Below are 20,992 nucleotides of genomic sequence, written 5' to 3' on the forward strand. Positions count from 1 at the left end.
TCTGAGAAACAGTTAAGCAAAGGAATCCTAAGTGAAACATCCTAATTGGCTTTCTGCATATTTAGCATCGCTTACAGAAAAAAACCAGTTATGGGGGCAGGCTGCACTGAAAAGAGAAAGCTCATGGGCATGATTAGGTAGCCTACAGAATTTAGGATGCATTCTTCTGAGTTTAAAGCAAAAGAGAAAAAAGAAAGCTTCCTACTAGCAGGAAAATGTCAAGGTGGCTCAGGTGGTGAATATGATTCTGTTGCCATGCTTCCCGTGTTTTTGTCAGCATAAGAATTTGCAATACAGGCATAGCACTCGCTGAAGAGATGAATGACCTCATGTTAGGTGACTCCATTCCCAATCTCTAAGTGGAGGATAACAACAACGGGCTGAGAGTGAGTTATTTAATGAAAAGGAGAATTATAATGATCGTGCCGGTTTCAAGAAACAAAGAAGCAAATTGGCCACAGACCCGTGCACAAAACAAATAAATAAATAAATACGCAAACAAACAAATAAATAATTCTGGAGATGATGTGGGGACTGGAATCAGTTCATATGCATGCTCCCACGGATATCAAAAGCAAATCTGCCTCTTTGAAGTAGATGTTCAAGAAAGAAACACAAGGGCTATTTGGCTTATAGCTGAGCACCCAAAACTGTGCCTCATTTTCATCCTCTGTGGATTTCTGACAAACTATACCAATTTCCACCTAATTTTAAATCAAGAGAATATATTACCATAGACCATGAGCTCTTTAATTTGGGAACATCAACATTTTTGCTCTGAAAGGCTGTCCTGAACATATCCTGCCAGAAAGCTCATATTATTGCAAGGATACAGGGTTAAAAGGCTCAGTGCAGCCAGGGATGAAACACTGTCATCAACCATTTTGCTTTTGAAACAGGGCTTAAATCACTTGCAAAACAGCCTATGTCTTTTGAAAAATATAAGGAGAGAAGTATGAGGTCAACTCATCAGCAAGATAGCAAGAATGGTGGTGCTATGGTTGTTATGCCTACCAGTACAATAGAGTAAAAAGTCAGGAAGAGAGCTTCAGTTTTGTACTCAGCCCAGATGCAGACTGCGGCAAAGTGATCAACTTACATCAGCTCGCAGCAGCAAGTATAATCTCACCTCTTATTACTCATCATCCAACCCACAAAAGCAGAAAAGACCAAGTGACATATGAAAGACACAGGCAACTGAACCCTGACCAAAGGAAATAGGGGGCCAGTATGGAGAATAACATGTTAACACACTGGATGCTCTCGATCATATGACTAACCCTAGAGTTCTGGAGTCCAGGGTTGAAGACTCAGCCCTGCCACCAGGAGCAAGTGTGACTTGGAACAAGTTGTATAACCTTCTTAGTCTTGACATCCTTATCCACAATATGGGAGAATAATGTTACATAACTCATACTGTGAGATATTTTTAAATTCATTGATTCATTAAAAGCCTTATATACTGTTATACTTAATTTTACATGTTAACTTACTGAGCCATGATGGATAGATATTTGGTGAAATGTTATTCTGGATGTGTCTGTGAAATTGTTTTTTGGGTGAGATTAACACCTATTTTTAAAATTTTTAAAAATATTTTATTTATTTATTTGAAAGAGAGAGACAGCAAGAGACAGAACACAAGCAGGGAGTGTGGGAGAGGGAGAAGTAGACTCCTCACTGAGCAGGGAACCCGATACGGTGCTCAATCCCAGGATCCTGCACCAAAGGCAGACATTTAACAACTGAGCCACCCAGGCACCCCAAGAGATTAACACTTAAATTGTACTTTGAGTATAGCCAAGTACTCTTCATAATGTGGGTGGGCCTTATCCAATCAGTTGAAAGCCTACTAGAACAAAGGCTGACCTCACCCAGAGAAAAGGAATTCTTTAAGAACAGATTGTCTTTGGACTCAAACTGCAACTCAAGAATGCTAGACTACCCCATCATATTTTGGACTCACCAGGCCTCTACAACCACATGAGCGGATTCCTTAAAACAAATCTCTATATATACACACCTTCTGTTGGCTGGGTTTCTCTGAAGAATTCTGACTAATGCTTACACTAAGAAAAAAAAGGAAATCAGTTGGTAAAGGTGATTCAAAACAAGAAAGTACAATCTTGATAAGTTTCAAGAGAAAAATCATATAGTCATTTCAATAGATGCTCAAAAAGTCACCTGACAAAATTTAACACATATAAATATGATTTTAGAAAAATTATTTTAAAAGCAATTGGATTCTTCCCTAATATGGTAAAGAAATTCAAGTCAGGTCAATTTTATACCGAGTGATCAAACATTAGAAGCACTCTTTTTTAAAATCTCTTTAGAAGCTATTGTTTACAATTGTATGATAAGTTCTAGTTAATGCCATAAAATTTTGAAAAGGGAGAAAAAGATCATTTAAAAACACTGAGACTGCACACAGAAACAATCTAAAGGAAACTTCTAAAACTTAACTGGACCTCACAAACAAACTGGACCTGCACAAGAGTGCAGTATAACAAACAAATGTAAGACAACCATATAATGGGCTTCCTGAAACAAAGGGAAAAGGGATTATAGAATAATGAATGTAGTGATAAATGGTTAGTGATGTAAAAAATATACACAACCTTCTATATATACCACAATTATAACTTCATAACCCTGTCTGCATATAGAGAAAGACTAAATAGAAAACTAACGCAATAGGATATTTAAATGAAACTACTTCTGTCTCAAGAGTTTTGGGAGAAAACAACAAAGACCAGAAAAAATATAACCTAGGTGCACAGTGCTTCCGCATACTAAACCTAGGGGACATTACCTATACAGGACATTTGAAGTTGCCACAATGCTTCAGTGGCATTTACCTCATTTCTGGCATATATAAGAAACGTGAAAGAGGCATTTTTTGAGGAAGAAAGTAGTCCCTCGGCTCATCCTCAAGTTCTCCATCTTTCAGGGAGCAGAGATGTCCTTGCTCTATATACATGTGAGCTCTTATTTTAAGAGGCAGTACATGTGGTGGTGAAGAGCAGAGGCTCTGGAGTCAGGGTACCAATTTCAGCAACTCCACTCAAAGGCCATGCAACCTTCGACAAGGTATCTTTTCTGAACCTTTGTTTCCTCATTTGCAAAATGGGACGATAATAATACCTAATTATTAGAATTACAAGATTTAAATAGATAAGAATATGTAAAGTATTTAGAATAGTGTCTGGAACATAGCAAGCACTGTATGTGTTGGCTTATTATTATCATTGTTATAATTACTCCTGTTATGTAATTGTTGACACCTTCTGGGGACATGCTTTGGAAAACCTCATCTTGTGAGCTCTGGGAAAGATAACTGAAAGATATGTAAGTAAGTGTCCTCCATCCAATAAACATTATTGGGCCTTATTAGAAAGTTATTGGCAAGGGGTGCCTGGGCAGCTCAGTTAGTTAAGCCTCTGACTCTTGGTTTCAGCTCAGGTCATGATCTCCAGGTTGTGACACTGAGACCCGAATGGGACTCCGTGCTCAGTGGGGAGTCTGCTTGAGATTCCTTCTCCCTCCCTCTTCCTCTTCCTCCCAGGTTGCACACACTCTCTCTAAAATCAATAATAAATAAATAAAATCTTTTAAAAAGATGGAAAAAAGTTAGTTATTGGCAAAATATAATACCATACAGAATCAAGAAGTTATTTACTTGAATCTTTCCTTCTAGGAATTCTACAAATCATTTGCATTGCCAAAAAGTGGGCTGCATTAACAATAGAGGAAACTGATTAAGGGCTTGGGGATACCTAACAGGAATTTAAAAGCTCAGATTGGTTTCCAATGTGTTTTTGCAGGAATCTTTGAAAAATTTGGATTTTTTAAGTTTTTTTGAGGACTACGGGAATTATTTCTAGGATACTCACTTTTTCCCAAAACTATCTATTGTATTCAGTATAGAAAATTAAGACAATGGTGTATTCACAATGCACTTGTCTTATACATCCCTTGCTGTGGAGCTGGACTATTACAAATTTCAAATTATTTTGAACCACCTCTTTTTGTGGTCTTCCTCATCTCAGTTAATAGCAAGTCCAACCTTCCAGATATAAAGATCGAAAACCTACTGCCATTTTTAAACATTAACTTCTTATTTTGGGACAGTTTTAGATTCACATAAAAATTGAGAAGACAATACAGAGGGTTCCCAAATACTCCACCTCCAGTTTCCCTTATTATCAAAATCTTGTATTGGTATGATACATTTGCTATAATTAATGAACCAATATTGGTAAATTATTAGTAGGTCCATACTTTATGGAGATTTTCTTAGTTTTGACCTAATATCCTTATTCTGTTCCAAGAACTCATCCAGGATACCACATTACAGGTAGCAGTCATGTCTCCTTAGGATCCTCTTGGCTTTGGCAGTTTCTCAAATTTCCCTTGTTTTTATGACCCTGGCAGTTTTGAGTAGTACTAGTCAGAATGGTCCTCAATTTATATTTGTCTAGGGTTCTTCTCATGATTACACAGGAGTTATGGGTTTGAGAGAAGAAGAGTGTAGAGGCAAAGTGTCATTTCATGGCATCACATCAAGGGTATATACTACCCACATGATTTATCACTATTGATGTTGACCTTGTTCACCTGGCTGAGGTAGTATTTGTCAAGTTTCTCACTATAAAATTACTATTTTTTTCCCCTTTCCACATTGTACTCTTCAGAAGGAAGTCACTATAAGCAACCCACACTTAAGGAATGGGAGAGTACTCACTTTTAAAATACTCCAATACATTTATCTAGATATCTTAAATTCAATTTTTTTCAAAGATGAAAACAGCTCTAAAATATTTCACAGATAGATATTGCTTTAAAAATAAAGGGCTTAATTCTACTAATTTTTTCTAATAACAAATACAATACCTGCTCATCACAGAAAAAATGGAAAACATGATTAAGCGAAAGGTCACCTAGAGTTACAATCTTGACAGAGACCATGATACTGAATATTTGGAGCTACTATCTCCAAACTATCTTTCTAGGCCTACACTTCAAGAGCTAAAATAATCCTCCACATACACTACTCTACCTCACTTATCACCATTCGACATTATGAAAGTGTTTTATCTTTACAATTCCAGAACCTACCATGGGGCTCAGATTGTAGTGCATTCAGCAATTATGAGCCAGTGACCTTTCTAACTTGATGAACAGACCAACCCCCGTTAAACCATTGAATAAAATTTGCTGACCAATGTAATCTCGGGCTCTGCCTTTGCCCTCACAGGACGACTAAAGTCACTGGCACAGAATCACCAATTTGGGGCCTTGCAAAATAAATTAAATCAGTAAAATAGTATGTAGTCCGTAAGGACGAAAAGAAATGATGGCGTGTGAAATGCTTAAGTACACGGGTCCATGATCCCTTGTCCCAGCCAAATGCCTGGAACCAGGTACATTTGGGAACTGAGAATTCTCCCACTGAGGAGGATGAGAGAGCAAATGCACAGCACATGATGGAAGACCACAACTAAGGACAGGGGAACACACTGTAATCAACAGAGATATCTTCTATAGCAAAGCGTGCAAATCCTTGCAGTAAACACAGTTTCCTTCTGTCTTATCATTTTTAATGGTGCACTTGTGTCTGAGTTGTGGGAACACCTTCCCCAGGAGTTCTAGTCACTTTAACCCCAGTTTATCACTAGCTAGAGACCAAATATGGAGTTGATTTCTCATCTTGCGGGTTGCCTAGAAATTTAAGTAGTAAAATTCAAACTGAAAGACCACCAGGATAGAGGTCTAGCATTTTGAATTTCCAGGGATGATTTTTTGTTATCCAGAAACCAAAGATATAAATAAGCCTCCTTATTGGCGCTCTGTGCCAGGTTTCAGGTTTCTTCCCCAGCCTCCCCTTTCACTAGGGCAGAGCTGTTAAGGGCCCAGCTTTAGGGCTGTGTGTGGACAGGGAGTGGGGTGGAGACAGTTCTCACTCTTCTGTGTTCGTTAGTGGACCGAGGCCCTGCCCTCTGTTTCTGGGGGGGTCAATATTATGTATCCCTTCAATTATTGATATTAATAAAACTCCAGGAAACCACAACATCCAAGTTCATGCTTACATCTATTCCCATTCCTTTGGAGGTCCTGGTGCCTAAAGACTTAATTTTTTTCTGGCAGTGTCAGCTGGGCATTAAATAAGGCAACCTATTTATCCAGCATGACAGCAAGAGTGCTGTCATGTTCTCGTAGACCACCACATTGCCAGACCAGAACTCTTCATTTCCTTTTCCTTTTAAATCAATCATCTATTTATTAACTACTTAAAATTTTTCCATTAGCCAGATTGCTCAATGAACCAGATATACCATTTCCTAAGTCTTGCAGGATACTACTTGATATAGGAGATGTAGAGTTACTTTTGAAATGAAAATTCTTTAATAAATATTTTTCTTTTGTACGTAAGCCTTTGTAAGCCTACTCTGGAAAATCACTAGGCTGGAGAAATCACAGTTCAATGCCATCTACTTAGTGACAAATTATCCTCCAGACATTGAGTACAATTGTTTAATGAAAATTACTTTTTTCTCTATCCTTAACAGCAGTGGAATAAATCTGTTGTGATGAAATGTCAAAGCCCTTTAGATGGTATTGTTCTAGGACACTTGTAACTGGGTCTTTCTCATTCTCTTCCTTGGTGAACCCCAATTTTGGTTTTTTTGGAAAGCGGGGTTTCTTGCTAATCCTTAACACAGCTAAAATCTAGAACTGAGCAAGCACTTATTAAATATTTGGGATTGACTATTATTCATGGTTAATACTAACTGCCACATGATGAATGGTTTTTGTGCTAGTCATTCTGTCAGGCTGGAACTTGAGAAAAGCTGAAGCAAAACTCTTACCATTGGGGCCCTAATTCTATCATCTTTTTCAACTCTCAAATCAGGATGCTTTTTTGTGGGTGCTCTGTTTTGTCTTTCTTTGCTTGTCACAAATGAATTTCAATTTTTCATAGGCCCCTTTCAAGTGTGTTAACATGGCAGTTGGGAAACGGACATTTATCTACTTAAGATTCTGTAATGAAATAAAATTCCCCGTATCTTCCTGGGGAACAAATTACTACGTTGAAAACTATGATAATAATGGATCTTTCATCAATAACAAATGTGATTTGTAAAGTGAAAATCAATCTATTTTGACTGATGATGCCTCATAGCAATAGGGAAGATTTCATCTGAATAATTATAATAAAACTATATGATTTATCAGTTGAGTAAGACTAGAAAGTCAGTAAGTAATCAGTCTTGTCTGGCCCTTTTCTGGTTTGATGACTTTGGGAAATCATGACCTTTACTTCCCTCTCAAAAGAACAAGCTAGTTTCCTAAACATATGTCCCTGATGAGGAAGACAGCACGCATCTCTGTGGACACCTGAGCTGACTGGCGGAGTGACAGACGTGTCTCCTTGCACAAAGCCTTCCAGCGGTTATGAAGTATGGGTTTGGAAAGGCAGCTCCTGGCATCCTGTAGGCAGCACCTTGTTTAAAGATGAGTTTCAGAATGTTTGGTTATTGTTCTTATAAAATACCTTTAACATATAATGTATGTATCAGCTAGGACTCTGGTTGCAAGTGACCAAAACATAGTTCAAGGCCGCACCCATAGAAAGGAGGGATTTATTAGGTTATATGCCCAAACCACAGAGGAGGGTAGACTGACTGGTCTCAGCACCAGAGCATTTGTTCAGGTCCTCGCTTTAGCTCTGCAACTGATTTTTGCTTCTCTTGCTGTCTTGATCTTGTCCCCTCCAGGGAACACAGCCACTGCCACCCAGAGAATCCCATCTCAAGAGCTCTACAACTAAAGAAAAGAGCACAGCATTACCCAGGAAAATAATAAAGTCTGGGACGAGTTCAAAATGGCTTATCTTGAGCCATGTGTCCATCTCGTGGCCAATCACTTGATTGGTCCATTACTAGCCTGAATTTTCTGCTCACCTCTGTCATCAGAAGGGAGGGATTATTTCTGTAATAAAGAGGCAGTGAAGAGGAGATAAGCATAAGAGACACCACATATACCTAACTGACTAATCCTGTATTTTAACCATTTAATTATGTAATATAGTATATATTCATACAGTCTATATTCTACAGTATATAAATATATATATATGTCTTTTCCATATTATTTGTTTATATTGGTTCATGAATGTGTATGAATGTATGTATATATTACTGTTTTGCCAAGTATGCACATAGTTTTTCCCTTTTCAGGGATCCCATTCCCAACCTACATTATCATTCCCCAATGAATGCATTGTTTATCTTCTATTCCCTAGAGTAAGTTGCATTCCAGGCAGATGGGCCTACTTATTGACCCCTCATGTGTCTGATTTCCTTCTCTGGAAAGTCAGAGGATCATGCAGGCCTCTGGCATTCCTCAGGGGTTCCTTGGGCATGGGATGCCTTGTCTATGTTGGGGGTACATAGATGGAAGCATTATTAGAAGTGACCCCATATGTAGTTTTCCGTACAGCAGGACCAAAGTATGAGTGCTCCAAGACTTGAAGTCACTAGCCAACAAAATTTAGAGGCAAGAGATTAGCCTTGTTGCTAATCTCTTGCCAGAACCAGAAAGAGGTAAGAGATGGAACACCCACAGTAGGCATTCACTGTAACTTTTGGTTTAGTGTACTTGGCCTACTAGGAGTGGTAGGAGCTGAAGGAAAATGGACAGGGTCTAATCAGAACTTTGGCTCTTGCTCTTTTCCCTAGCTCAACTTTCTCTCTTCTCTCCATGCCATCCAAATCCTTCTCCTATGCACAAGTCTCATTTCTCCCATGAAAGCTTCACGGAGCTTTTCCAGCCCATAGTTACGTCTGTCCCTCCCATGAGGCTCTAGAGCAGAGACTGCCTTGACATGCAGCCACTGTTGGGGAGTTTATACCTCATGACCACACTGAGAAACATCATCTCTTCTACACTCAATAAATATATGCCTTTATACTTAGGAAAAAGATAAATTATCTTAAAAATGATGAATTTAATATGCACATGCCAAATAAGTAATCTTTATGGTATGTTAATTTAGTTGTTTCCTTTTCTATAACAATTTAATAGTTGAAATTTCTCTTACTTTACGATTACACAAATGTGAATATTCAGAATTTAATTAACAATTAAATCGATCAGATTTAAACTTTTGGAACATTCATTTACATATAATTGCTCTCACTATACTTATGAAAAACCCAAAGCCTATATTCTCAAATATAGAAAACCTATCCATGTCAGCTTTAGTTACATGTGTACATTTATTTGAATTTGTGGAGTGTGTGCGTTTATTGCCAAGAAAGTCAGTTCTATTCCTTAATTGTTGCTATAACCACAATTCAGGAAATTCTATTGCAACATCAATATGTTATGCACATCTTTAATTAGGCTAGTACGGCCTGTCTGTCACAGCAACTGATCCTAAGTATTCTTATTTAGTCTACTTGAGGCTTTAAAATGGTCTCATTTTTAAAAGAGGCATATTTCGGCCTCATTAAATTGTTACGCAAATCAATATGCAGCCCTACAACTTGATTGCTAAGTTCCAGAAATCCTGTGTTTCTTCCCTTAGCTCATCTTTAGGTACCAGCAGAAAGGGCACTCTTCCAGGAATACCAGAAATCCTCTGCGGTTCCAGCATGTTATACTCTCTTATCAGATGTGAGGGAGACATCTGTCACCCTCACTGATCACCAGGAAGATCTGGCCCCGCATCCTATTGATCGCCAGAGCTTGAATCTCTTATCTAATAGTTAATGCAAATAAGTTGCTGGTTCCTTGCTCTGAGCAATGTCTTCACACCAGGTCACCCAACAAAAAAGACAACACAATGACTGATTCCATGGTCTAGAAACCAAACAGAATCTAGCCTGAAGTTCATTTCCTTCTCTTTACTCAAAATCTGCCATGATTTCAAACAGGGAGAAACAATGGCTACCTGAACCGAGCCCTACAGTATCTTAGCCTTTTATACACCTTCTCTACCTGCCACAGTAACTACTTTAAAACAAATCATTAACACCTGCATCAAGGAGAAAGCAGAGTGCATAGATTACTGCTAAGCACTGATACAGATTTTTTGGAAACACACTCACTGTCATATGCTTTTTACCATGTCCAAGGTCAAATGACAATACAGTAACTCTGCCATAACACTATATAGATGGGGTCCCCCACACGCAGTCCTATTAAAACGCAGAGTTGCATTAACACAGTAATGACATTGGACATCTGAGCAGCTAGTGGGTCAGAAATTAAAGGGGGGGGGGGTGGAGCACAGAGGGAGCACAGTGTCTATTGCAAAACCTAAATCTCCCTGAGTCCCAGCTTCAGTTCTGTAGTACACCATGGCTGATGACAAATCAAACACAAGTACTGGCCGGGAATTCTGGGTTCTGTGGCCAGAGAGACTTACAGCATTTCAGCTCCCACCTCCCCTGTAGGAAGGGGTTTTACTTTCCTGCCTCTCAAGACTGCTCCTCCACCAAAGATAAGAATTTTAGCCCTTATTGGTTAAGAAAGAGAAGGGCCAAAGGGCAAAGAATGGGAGCCAATCACCAACTGCATTGTATTTAAATTGTCACTGTTTTGGTGGGACAGGTATTTTAATCATTTCAATTAAACTCCTCTAGAATAGTATTCATAGTTTTCAAAACATACTCCTTTTCATAGGCCTGAACCAGGAAATATCCTCCAACAATTTAAAATAAAAGCAAGTCCACTTGTTTGTCTTTCTCATATTCCTTATACTTTTTTACTTCTTGCACTTCACTTGAAAATAGGTCTCTCAGGAACTAGGTGATTTATAAAATTAACCCAAGCTTGAACAGAGTATAATTTACTATCCATGAGGCCTTCAGGACAGACTGTCACAGATTCATAAGATTGCCTATACTTCCACCTGTGCCAAGCCCAGGGAACCAGAGCTCATATTTTTAAAGATTACCAGAGCTAAGCGTCTGCCTTCAGCTCAGGTCATGATCGCGGTGTCCTAAGATCGAGTCCCGCATCTGGCTCCCTGATCAGCAGGGAACCTGCTTCTCCCCTGCCTGCTGCTCTCTCTGCTTGTGCTCTTTATCTCTCTCTCTTTCAAATAAATAAATAAAATCTTCTTAAAAATAAAAAAAAAAAAATAAAGATAACTGGAGAATCCGTTTTTTGTTTCCAAGAAATCCAGTTCTCCCAACATCCACTCATCTTTGACCTAATTCTGCCACCCCCACTCCCACTTTGTTTTAGACAACGGGGGAGAGATACTCTTTCTTGTAAACACTTTTGTTCATAAAAAACTTGTTTAGCATCTCGTCCAGCTACAGCATCAGGCAATGAAGCCATCATCAGCAATGATCGTGTTTGTAGATGTTCTAGGTCTAGAAATCATTGCTGGCATGTTTACATGCTCAAAAAATTCTGGGAAGTCTGTTGGTTTCTAAAAAGCCTGTGCTTTCTTCTGAGAAAGCCTCAAGGACCAAGATATTAAAATAAACACATCAGCTTGGTGACCAATTGACTGAGCTAAGCCCTACCTATTGCCCCGTCTCCAGGTTAAAATAGAGTGAATAGGGACAAAGGAGTGGGTGGCTACCTTTGAGGTAAGGTTTGAGGGTCACTACAGAAGCTGTGTGCCTCATGAGATCAAGTCTACCACCTATCATTTAAGCTATAGGACTTTGGTTCTTGAAGACATTTTCTTCCTTTATTTAATGCAAGCCATATTGAAATGCAACCATCTCTGGGGACGTTTACATCTGAAGCCATTATCTGGCGAAGACTGGCACACAGAGCATTTGGGAGGAAGAATGAAGCGTGGACACAGGGGTGGGGTGGAACTGTGAGAAGGGAAGAGGAAATCAGTGAAAAAGGAGGTAGAGAGCCACCGAATTTAGCTTTCCTCCCAATTTAGGCAAGAACAGTTGGCCTAAAATTGTCCGAGGAAAATCTCTCCTTCCTTTTGGATGTTATTTTATTGTTTTTCAACTTCCATGCAAAATTTTCCGCTCATCACCTACACTCATATTACAGCATGGACCTCTCCTGCTGTCACGCATGGACTAGAGGAATAAGTTACCTGTTAGTCTCTGCATAAGATGAAGTTGCCTATTGCAAATATTATCAGTTTGTTTTAGGAAGCTTAATGCCCCATTGCTTCTTGCTGTTAACTTAGTATTTTAGTTACTTCCTGCTGTTAACTTAGGTGAAATGCTTTCTGTGATTCTTGGTCAGTAAATACCCTCCTTGGGCTCAGAATATATTTTTAATTTTTTATTATGAAACAGACAAGTACAAAAATGAAGCATCGTTAATGTGTACTTAACAAATAGGATATGAACATCCCATAACTTCCAACTGGATCAAAAGACAGGATACTGCAAATATCCCAGAGACCCACTCTGATCACAAACAGCACACTTCTCTCCTCCCATTTCTGTGACGATGATTTTCTTCCTCTTTTTGTTCTTTGTAGTTTTACCTCCTATGTCTCTAAGCAACATCGTTTAGTTTTGTCTTTTCCTGTGATCTGTAAACAGAATCACACTCTGTATTTTATTAGTCTTTCATCTTTGGCTCAAAATCATTCACCCACAGTGTCACAGAGAGCACACTCGAGACGTGTGTTTAAGCTAACACACGTAGCTTCTTCATGTTCATGGCTGTAGCATATTCTGGTGTATGGAGAACTATTTGAATCCATTCTCCTTCTGGCAGTCAGTTGGGTTGCTGCCAGGTTCTAGCTGTTGTGAATAATGCTGCTCCTGCTGCGTGTGCTCCTGAGTGCCTCTAGTGAGTACATGGATGACTGGACATGCTGGGGCATGGTATATGCAGATCTTCAACTTCACTCGGCAACAGGGAGCTGTTTTTTTCCAAAAGTCTTGTTCCAATTTATACTGCCCGTCCTAGTGTCTAAGAACTTCTGTTGTTCTAGGGGTGCTGGGTGGCTCGGCTGAGGGTCAGACTCAGCTCAGGTCATGATCTCGGGGTCATGTGATCGAGCCCCAAGTCGGTTGGACTCTGAGCTGAACATAAAGCCTGTCTCTCACCCTCTGCCTCCAGCGCCCTGCTATTTTAATAACAATGGTGTTGTCTTTACAGAACTGACATGTAAACCTTGCCTGTGTCCCTCAAAACTTAAAAACTCTTTCCAGGAATCATGCGTCCTCCCAAGATGGACCCTCCGTGGGAGCAAAATAATGATCAATATCATCTGGTAAAGCTATTGCATTAAAAATTATACCAAGGTTCAGGGCGCCTGGGTGGCTCAGTGGGTTAAGCCTCTGCCTTCGGCTCAGGTCATGATCTCAGGGCCCTGGATCAAGCCCAGCATCGGGCTCTCTGCTCAACAGGGAGCCTGCTTCCTCCTCTCTCTCCACCTGCCTCTCTGCCTGCTTGTGATCTCTCTCTGTCAAATAAATAAATAAAATCTTAAAAAAAAAAAAAAAACCAACTATACCAAGGTTCAAAAAAAATAAAAAAGAAAAATATAAATAGAAACCATACCAACAGAATTTTAAAGGTAGCTCGTTGATGTAACTAATTAAATAAGTGCATTTCAGGTCAGTTATCCGGTACTGCTCCAAGATCCAATCCATTAATATTTAGATAAATGAAAGGGTCTTTAACATTTGCTGGGATTTCCCTCAAGAGATTAGTTCACGAGATACTTTAGTCACGTGTTTGATTTTCTACCTGTGACAGGCACTTGTGAGATGATCAACACAATCCAGCCATTACAGGATATTCAGTGACAACCAAAAATGAAAGAAACAGAAGATGAGAGTGACACAACCTATTCTCTAAGAGATACATTTTTATATAGGCTATCAATTTACTAGGACACTCAACAAATGCAAGAAATGGACAATTTCTAAAAAAGGAATTTAAAACCAATGAAAAGATAAACATCAAGCAAGACTCCTACGAATTTATGTTATTAATGGCGTTTTGTCTTTTTACTATAAATGTCTAATAAAAAGCCTGTAAATCCTGCAACTACAGAAACAATTCTCAAAGAATCGAATTAACCAGAAGTAGTGACTCAAGTATGATAGTGCCTACAAAAGGGGATGGACCAATATAGCTTTCAGTATCCCTCCCTGGATGCTAAGAATAGCTCTTGGGACAGGAGCAGCTAGCTTTCTGCATGTTAAGTCTCCTCTCTAGTATCTCTGGGCAAGGACCTGTCAATGGGATCTGAGCCAAACTCTTCCCAATGATGTAGACACTCTGGTGACTTGTACCCTTCTTGCCAACAGCTTCAAACAGGCTTGGATTTCACATCTGCAAATATTAACCTCACATATATCCTACTTTATAGAAACAAATAGTGAAAACAATTGTATTAATCATTTCTATATACTTCACACATTTTGGAAGGCTCATTATTCTTTATCTCCCTCCAAGATATAAATTCTTGCTTATAAAAGTGCTGCTAGCACAGTGTAGCATACTTTCTAGTTGTCCATGTACCTCCATTCTCTCCTGTATGACCAAATGGCTACAAAGATTTAGAGGTTCAGTGATTATAGGACTTAAATGCTTTTAACCCCTTTAAATTTGGAAACTCTTTAAATCCCATTATCTCTGCAGCCATGGAGAATTTTAAAATCAGCTTGGCCTTTCTAGCTCCACGTCTAAGGATTACAGAGTTTTAAAGAACATAAATGCTTCTCTGCAGTTCTACAAAGAGCTGTCCCCCAACTAGTTGACCTCCAGAAAATAAAGCCAGCCTATTCTCCAGCTGGTAACTGCTGATCAGAGTTTTGAAATAGAAAGATATGTATGTTATGCCACAAAACACCAGGAAAACAAGTAATTGCCTCCTCTGCTCCACATGAAGCTAGTGAATCCAAAGATTCGATGTAGAGGGGGCCAGCAGACTTCACAAATGTGTCAGTAAATGTTTGAGAATGAGAAATCAGAAAATGCCAGGGACCCAAAGAAGCTTGTAGGGGCAGAGAGAGTAAGTTCAGTGATTAGGAGCCTGTTACCTTGGATACCCATGAATCCTAGGAAACCCTCTGAGGTCTTACCTCTTGTGTCCTCACATTAATGTATCCATAGTGAGTTCGAAGGGGCCGCATATATGTATAGGAGAATGGGATCCATTTTGTGCCAGGCTGTCTGAAGCAGTTCAGCAGCAGTGGGAAATTCACTTCATTTACCAGGCGCACAACCAGCAGGAAGAGGAACGCTGCTATGAAGCTCACTGCGATCACAGACTTTCTCTACAAAATATTTAAAAAAAAAAAAAAAAAGTGAATGAGTGAACGAATGACTTTCAACCAAAAGTAGTCACAGAAGGAGGTTCCTTTGTTTCTCTCTAGTTTTTCTTTCAGAGGGATCAAAGGATGATATCCTTTAGGATATTTCACTTGCAGATAGAACATAATCATTTGGTGGCCAGGTTGCTTTCATAAGCCTCTGAGAGCAAGCAGAGCAACTTTCTTAGATTATCTTTCCCTCCATTCCTACTCTTCCTTACTTCCCTATATCCCTCAACAACTTCTATTCAATTTTCAAAACACAAATCAGACATTCTCAACTACAGGAAGCCCTTCCTAACTGCTCAGGTCCCCTCCCAGCATCATCCCTTCACCCCAACCTATCTACCCTAATAGAAACAAGCAGTCCTGCCACTCCCATACCTTGAAGGTAACTTCTACTGCTGCATGTGATCCTTTGTATAATTATTTAAATGACTTTTCCTCCATCTAACTGTGATATCCAGAGAACAAGAATGTACTTTCGTAGTGACTTCTGTATCCCATGTCCTTGACACATACCTTACATACTGGAGGCATCCAGGAAACATTTAAGCGAATCAAGGAATGAATGAAAGAATGAATGAATGGATTTTTCACATCCCTGTAGACACTTTATTAACAATGACTCTGTTTTGCTATCTAGCACCCACAACAGCAGGAAACTTTGCACAAAATAAGACTCAAAAAGCTAAGAATACGAGTAGGACAAAATCCATGCCCAGCAGCATAAGAACATCTGTGTAAATGTGTTGCTATGGAGCAAGAGCAGCAGAAAGGGCACCTGACTAGGGTGGGAGAGAGCAGAACTGTGGCTGAGACTGCGCAAGATAAAACACATGAATTTTGTTCAGTAGAGATGTGTGAGTGAAACTTTCCAGGTAGAGGGCAAGGAGGCAAGAAAACATGGGGTTATTCATAGCTACATAGCATACTGTCTTCCCGGGGCACAGAGGAAGAGAAAAAGCTGGAAAAACAAATGGTAACTTGACGGACTGCCTGAAAACCCAAGCTAAGAAGTCCACTGAGTTTGTTAGGGGAAAGAAGACCAAAGGAGGTTTTGTTTGTTTGCTTGCTTGATTTTTTAGAAGTGACTGTTATAAGTTATAATCAAACATAAGTGCTTAAGATGTTTTAGAGCAGGGAGACACGAAAGCTAGGCAGCAACTTGTTAGGAGGCTGTTCCAACTGGTTCAGATGAGGGATTGGAACCAGAGCAGTGGCAAGGGGAATACAAGGGTGGAAAAAGATATGAGAAACTCAATGTGCGTGATACGCAGAAACCGTGACTCCTGATTGGACAGAGATGCAGATGGAAAATTCAGAGATGCCTTAGAGTTCAAATCTAGGTAACTACAAGAATCCTGGCCATATCAAGAGACACCAGAGTGGTAAGAGCAAGAGCTGATTTAAATGAGTAATAGGATGAAGCCCTGGGCTTTCAAAGGCCTGGTTTTCTCCAGATGGCAGGTCGTCTGAATGGAAGGTCAAGTCTAGAGCAAGGAGAGCAGAGCGGAGGGCAGATGTCAGGAGTAACTCTGCCTGGAAGTCCATGGTGAAGTCACAAGCAGATATTCACCCCCCCTTGAAGCTGGGCTCAGCCCTTGATTCTTCTTCAAACTTAAAGAAAGCCAAATAACTCTCAGGAATGACTAGATACATGTTGTTGTTGTGTATCCAGCTTAAGTTTCTTTTTGCTGTTCACAGAACACCCCAAGAAGAAAAGAAACCCAAAGCCAGCCCTTGTTCCTCCCTGGGCCATTGTCACAGTCTCTGCAAGGACAGTGGAATAAGTCCCCAGAAGCCAGAGACCCCAAAGGAAGTCTTTGCTCTTGCTCAGCTCCCATAATTAATAAAAGCCCCATCCCTCTGTCTAGCCAGCCTAATTTCCCAATCACCTGAAAGTCCCTTGAGTTCTGCCTCCTCAAAACCCCTTATCTCACCACTAACTACCACCGCCTTACCTCATTTAACCTTCTAATCATGAAAAACTGTTTTAATTTGCTCCTCTGTGGAATCATTATGTCCACAACATTGCAATGTGTCAAGGTAACAGCTTAAATGAGGTGATGGATCTTACAAGTTTAAAGGGACACAGACCAGAACAGATGGCTAAATAAAAGCAAAGAGACCAGTCACCCATTAAGTAAACAGGTAAGAACCTTTTTTATCACCATCAGGTAGCTTGTTGCAAAACAGCAGTTTTCTTTGAAGGAGACCCAGATGGGATTTGTGCCTTTGTCTATTCCAGGCTCACTGAGGCTCTCTGGTTCTCCTGCTTGCTGCATTGCATTGCATGGCTGGGGGTTTGGAGACAAAGGCTCCAGTGGGCCTTTCTGAATTCACTGATCTCGCATAGTCACACATACATAATGCGTACACGAGAGGAAAATAAGTCAACCTTTTGGAGAGAAACTTCAAAATGGAATGAAATCACAGTTGTAAAAGTCTGCTCCCTGGTAATCCATGTCTGCCTCCCATGTTTTATTAAAGGGAACCAAGTAATGAGCACAGAAAGGATGAGGGAAGCAAACAGAGAGTAGATGCCGGACAGGCTCATCTGTGCTCAACCTGCAATCCTATTCTACAGTGGGCAGAGTGTTCTTTTATAGCGTGGGCTTTGCCTGGACCAGATTCTTTGTCTTTCTTTACCCTGCAATATTCTTCTTTAACACGAAAGCATTCTCAGAGTGCTGATATAAAAGCACCCTGAAATTCCACTAGCAGAGGTATAATTTCAAGCACATTCTGTACTTCAGACAGCAAGGACAACAGGACGGCACACTGACGCGCATCCTTCTAGCAGGCATTCCTGGCAAATCATGACCTTGAGCTTTAGCGATGACAATAAAGCCTGTGGATGAGGCTTTTGGAAGTCTACCACCCCCGAATGCAGGGAGAATGTGTGTGTGTGTGCTTGTGGGAGAGATGTGGGAGTTGGGGAAGTAACAAAATACTAACATGTGTGATATATATGAATGCATTTACTCCTCCAAGTCACAGTCACTCACTGAGCCTGTGCTCTGTACAGACTGGGTGAGGGGCTAAAAAGCAGAAATAAATCCCTAAAAGTCATAAAACAATGCCTCCAGAGTCACACCTTAGTGCCCCTGGCAAGTAAACAGAAGGGTAGCACAGTCACATATCAAATGAGGTAATGGAGGTTATGCACAGGGCGCTGTGCCAGTCCAGAGGGAGTGGGAAGGGTTGTGCGTGGGACAGGGAATGCTTATTTGGGGAGGCAGCATTCAAAAGGGGTCCTGAAGAATGAGGTGGAGTTAGACAAGTGAAGATCGGAAGGGCATTCCAGGTAGAGGGAACAACATAGACCAAGGCCTTAAATTGGTCAGCAACCTGCAAATGACTCGGAATAAAGAGTACATAGACTGTATGTGGTGGGAGATGATGGTAGGGAAGTAGACAGGGTTCAAATCCAAACACAAAAAACAGTAAGCCAAATACATTTGGTCAGATGCAATTATCTGTCCCATCCATCTTACATTAGGATAATGAAAGGATAAATGCATAAAAGTGTTATGCTTTATAGTCCTAAAACTTGGTGCACTTTCCAATCAAGTGAAAATGTATCAATCATGTCATCATATTTGATATTGCCATCTAACACACCACAATGCCTTGTTTCTAGTTACTTAAGTTTATCCCATCAGTGACTTGTTCAAGCAATTGTTTTGAGTCCAGCAACACTCAGCAAATTTGAAGACTCTACTTATTTTTCTGCTCTGTGTCTAACAATCCGCTTATGGAAGCGATCACTGCTGCCTTTAATGAAGTAATCAGGGCATCTCCTAGATCCAACAACCAGCAACTAGGTAAGAAAAAGCAACAATTAAATACTCATCAAATTTGTAATGGAGAAGACTCAGTCTGACAAACTTTTCATACTGCAAAAATAGGAAGTACATTTAATAGGTCTTTCCTCTAAGATTAGAAGTATGCACTTTCGGGGCATCTGGCTGGCTCAGTCAGTGGAGCTTGTGACTCTCAATCTCAGAGTCATGAGTTTGGCATGAAGCCTACTTTAAAAAAAAAAAAAAGGAAGTACAAACTTAAAACAATACAACAGGTGGAAAATGCACCCTTCTGGCACACAGTGAGTGCTCAAAAATGGGAGATATTATCATTATAACTACTAACTGTCAGAGCCTTGTTGGCCATTAGCCAGTTGGTAAGAATTGGCCAGCCCATGTAATTCATGATAAAAACTTGGAGATATCTTTTCTCAATATTCCAGGCAGCTGCACACCCTTGAACTATTCAGTGAAACTTATCCACACAAGCTCTGAGAGAATGTCACTGTGCCCAAATAGATCTGATGAATTGCTTTAGGGAACGCTTTCTCCTTCTTTGTTCCTCATTTTGGGCAAGTCTGAAGGGGCCTTTAACAGCTGAGACATTTAGAATTTAATCCCCTCTGTGCTGCAAAAATATGCATCAAAAATGTGGCATTCCAGTTGCTTGCTCTTTAGAGTTGGAATATCATTTATCAGACTTATAGCAGAAATACCTATCTCAAAATAAAATCCACACAGAATTTAGGATTTAGGGAGAAAACAATCGCAAATATTTGTACCTAGCAAATTTGCAAGCTATATCAATGTTTGTACGTTTTTATTCTTTCTACCACAGAATTAGTCTTTAACCTCAGGATAAAGTCTTTACCTTTTAATTTAGTCAGTTGCTAGATTTTTTGTTTCTTTTTCATAAATGATTAACAATAGTCTAAAGCTGTATTTTTTCCATTTAAGCAGCATTATTTAATTACCAAAGTAAGTTGTTTTCCAGGGTAAAACTGTATATATTTTTGTCCATATGCTGTCATCTATCCAATAATAAGTATTTGTGCTGATTGTTTATTTATATCAGTGCTCAAACACTTCACACATTGACAAAGTCTACCCATTACATATTTGTGACCTTATTAAATACAAATTCTTCTTCCATATAGAAAATTGTGTCATCAATTTAATTCTACCTTGTGTCATTGGCCAAGCTCCAAGTGTGGTTCTCCAAAAATACAATAAAGCTTCTTCTCATTTGTATAAGGATAAATTAGCAAAGCTCAGAGTATACAGATAAAATCTTCATTTGTTTTATTTATCTATTGAATCAACAAACTGGATCCTGCTTATTAAACTATAGTGAACTCTGGGGAAAACATCATCCATTTGTTGGGAGGGGGGTGAGGAAAGGGAGGTAATAAGAGGGGGCCAGACCTAAATCAGTAGAGTCCATACTTAGGCAGCATAACTGGTGATAGAATCATTGAGGTCATCAAGAAGAGAGTAGTGAATGTCAAACAAGGTCAACATAAAAGAATAAGCAGCATTTCAGAAGCCACAAAGCTCCTGAAGAAAATGTGATGACCTAAAAGAAATACATTTCAGGAGTAGGCTTTGAGGAGGGCAGAAGGAGTGGAACTAGAGAGACAGAAAGGGATCTGACTATGGAAGGAAGGTCTTGTATATCACACCAAGGAGTCTGGACTTACACCGTAGAATCCAAAGAAGAGGTCTCAGTGTGAGAGTGACAGGATCAGATTTGATTTTTGGGGGACTCATCTGGACATGGTGTGGCCCATGGATGAAGAGGTGGGAAAGACAATGACTAGAGCAAATGCACCACTTCATCAGTGATCCATTATCACTAATTGACATATAATTTTCAATATGAAAACTGCAACTGTTACT

General features: G+C 39.7%; 1 protein-coding gene across 4 annotated transcripts in view; it reads right to left on the minus strand.

The window, feature by feature from the left end:
• ST6GALNAC3 (ST6 N-acetylgalactosaminide alpha-2,6-sialyltransferase 3) overlaps window positions 1–20,992 on the minus strand; it is a 529,248-nt gene that overhangs the window by 283,479 nt on the left and 224,777 nt on the right. For 3 of the 4 annotated variants that reach the window (XM_032360883.1, XM_032360882.1, XM_032360880.1), the window contains exon 2: window positions 15,054–15,248. In XM_032360883.1, coding sequence (XP_032216774.1) covers window positions 15,054–15,248 — 195 coding nt within the window. Of the gene's footprint in view, window positions 1–15,053; window positions 15,249–20,992 lie in introns of those variants that run through there. The other variant, XM_032360884.1, reaches the window with a different exon arrangement.

The sequence above is a fragment of the Mustela erminea genome, chromosome 10 (genome assembly GCF_009829155.1).
Source record: "Mustela erminea isolate mMusErm1 chromosome 10, mMusErm1.Pri, whole genome shotgun sequence".
NCBI classification, from domain to species: domain Eukaryota; kingdom Metazoa; phylum Chordata; class Mammalia; order Carnivora; family Mustelidae; genus Mustela; species Mustela erminea.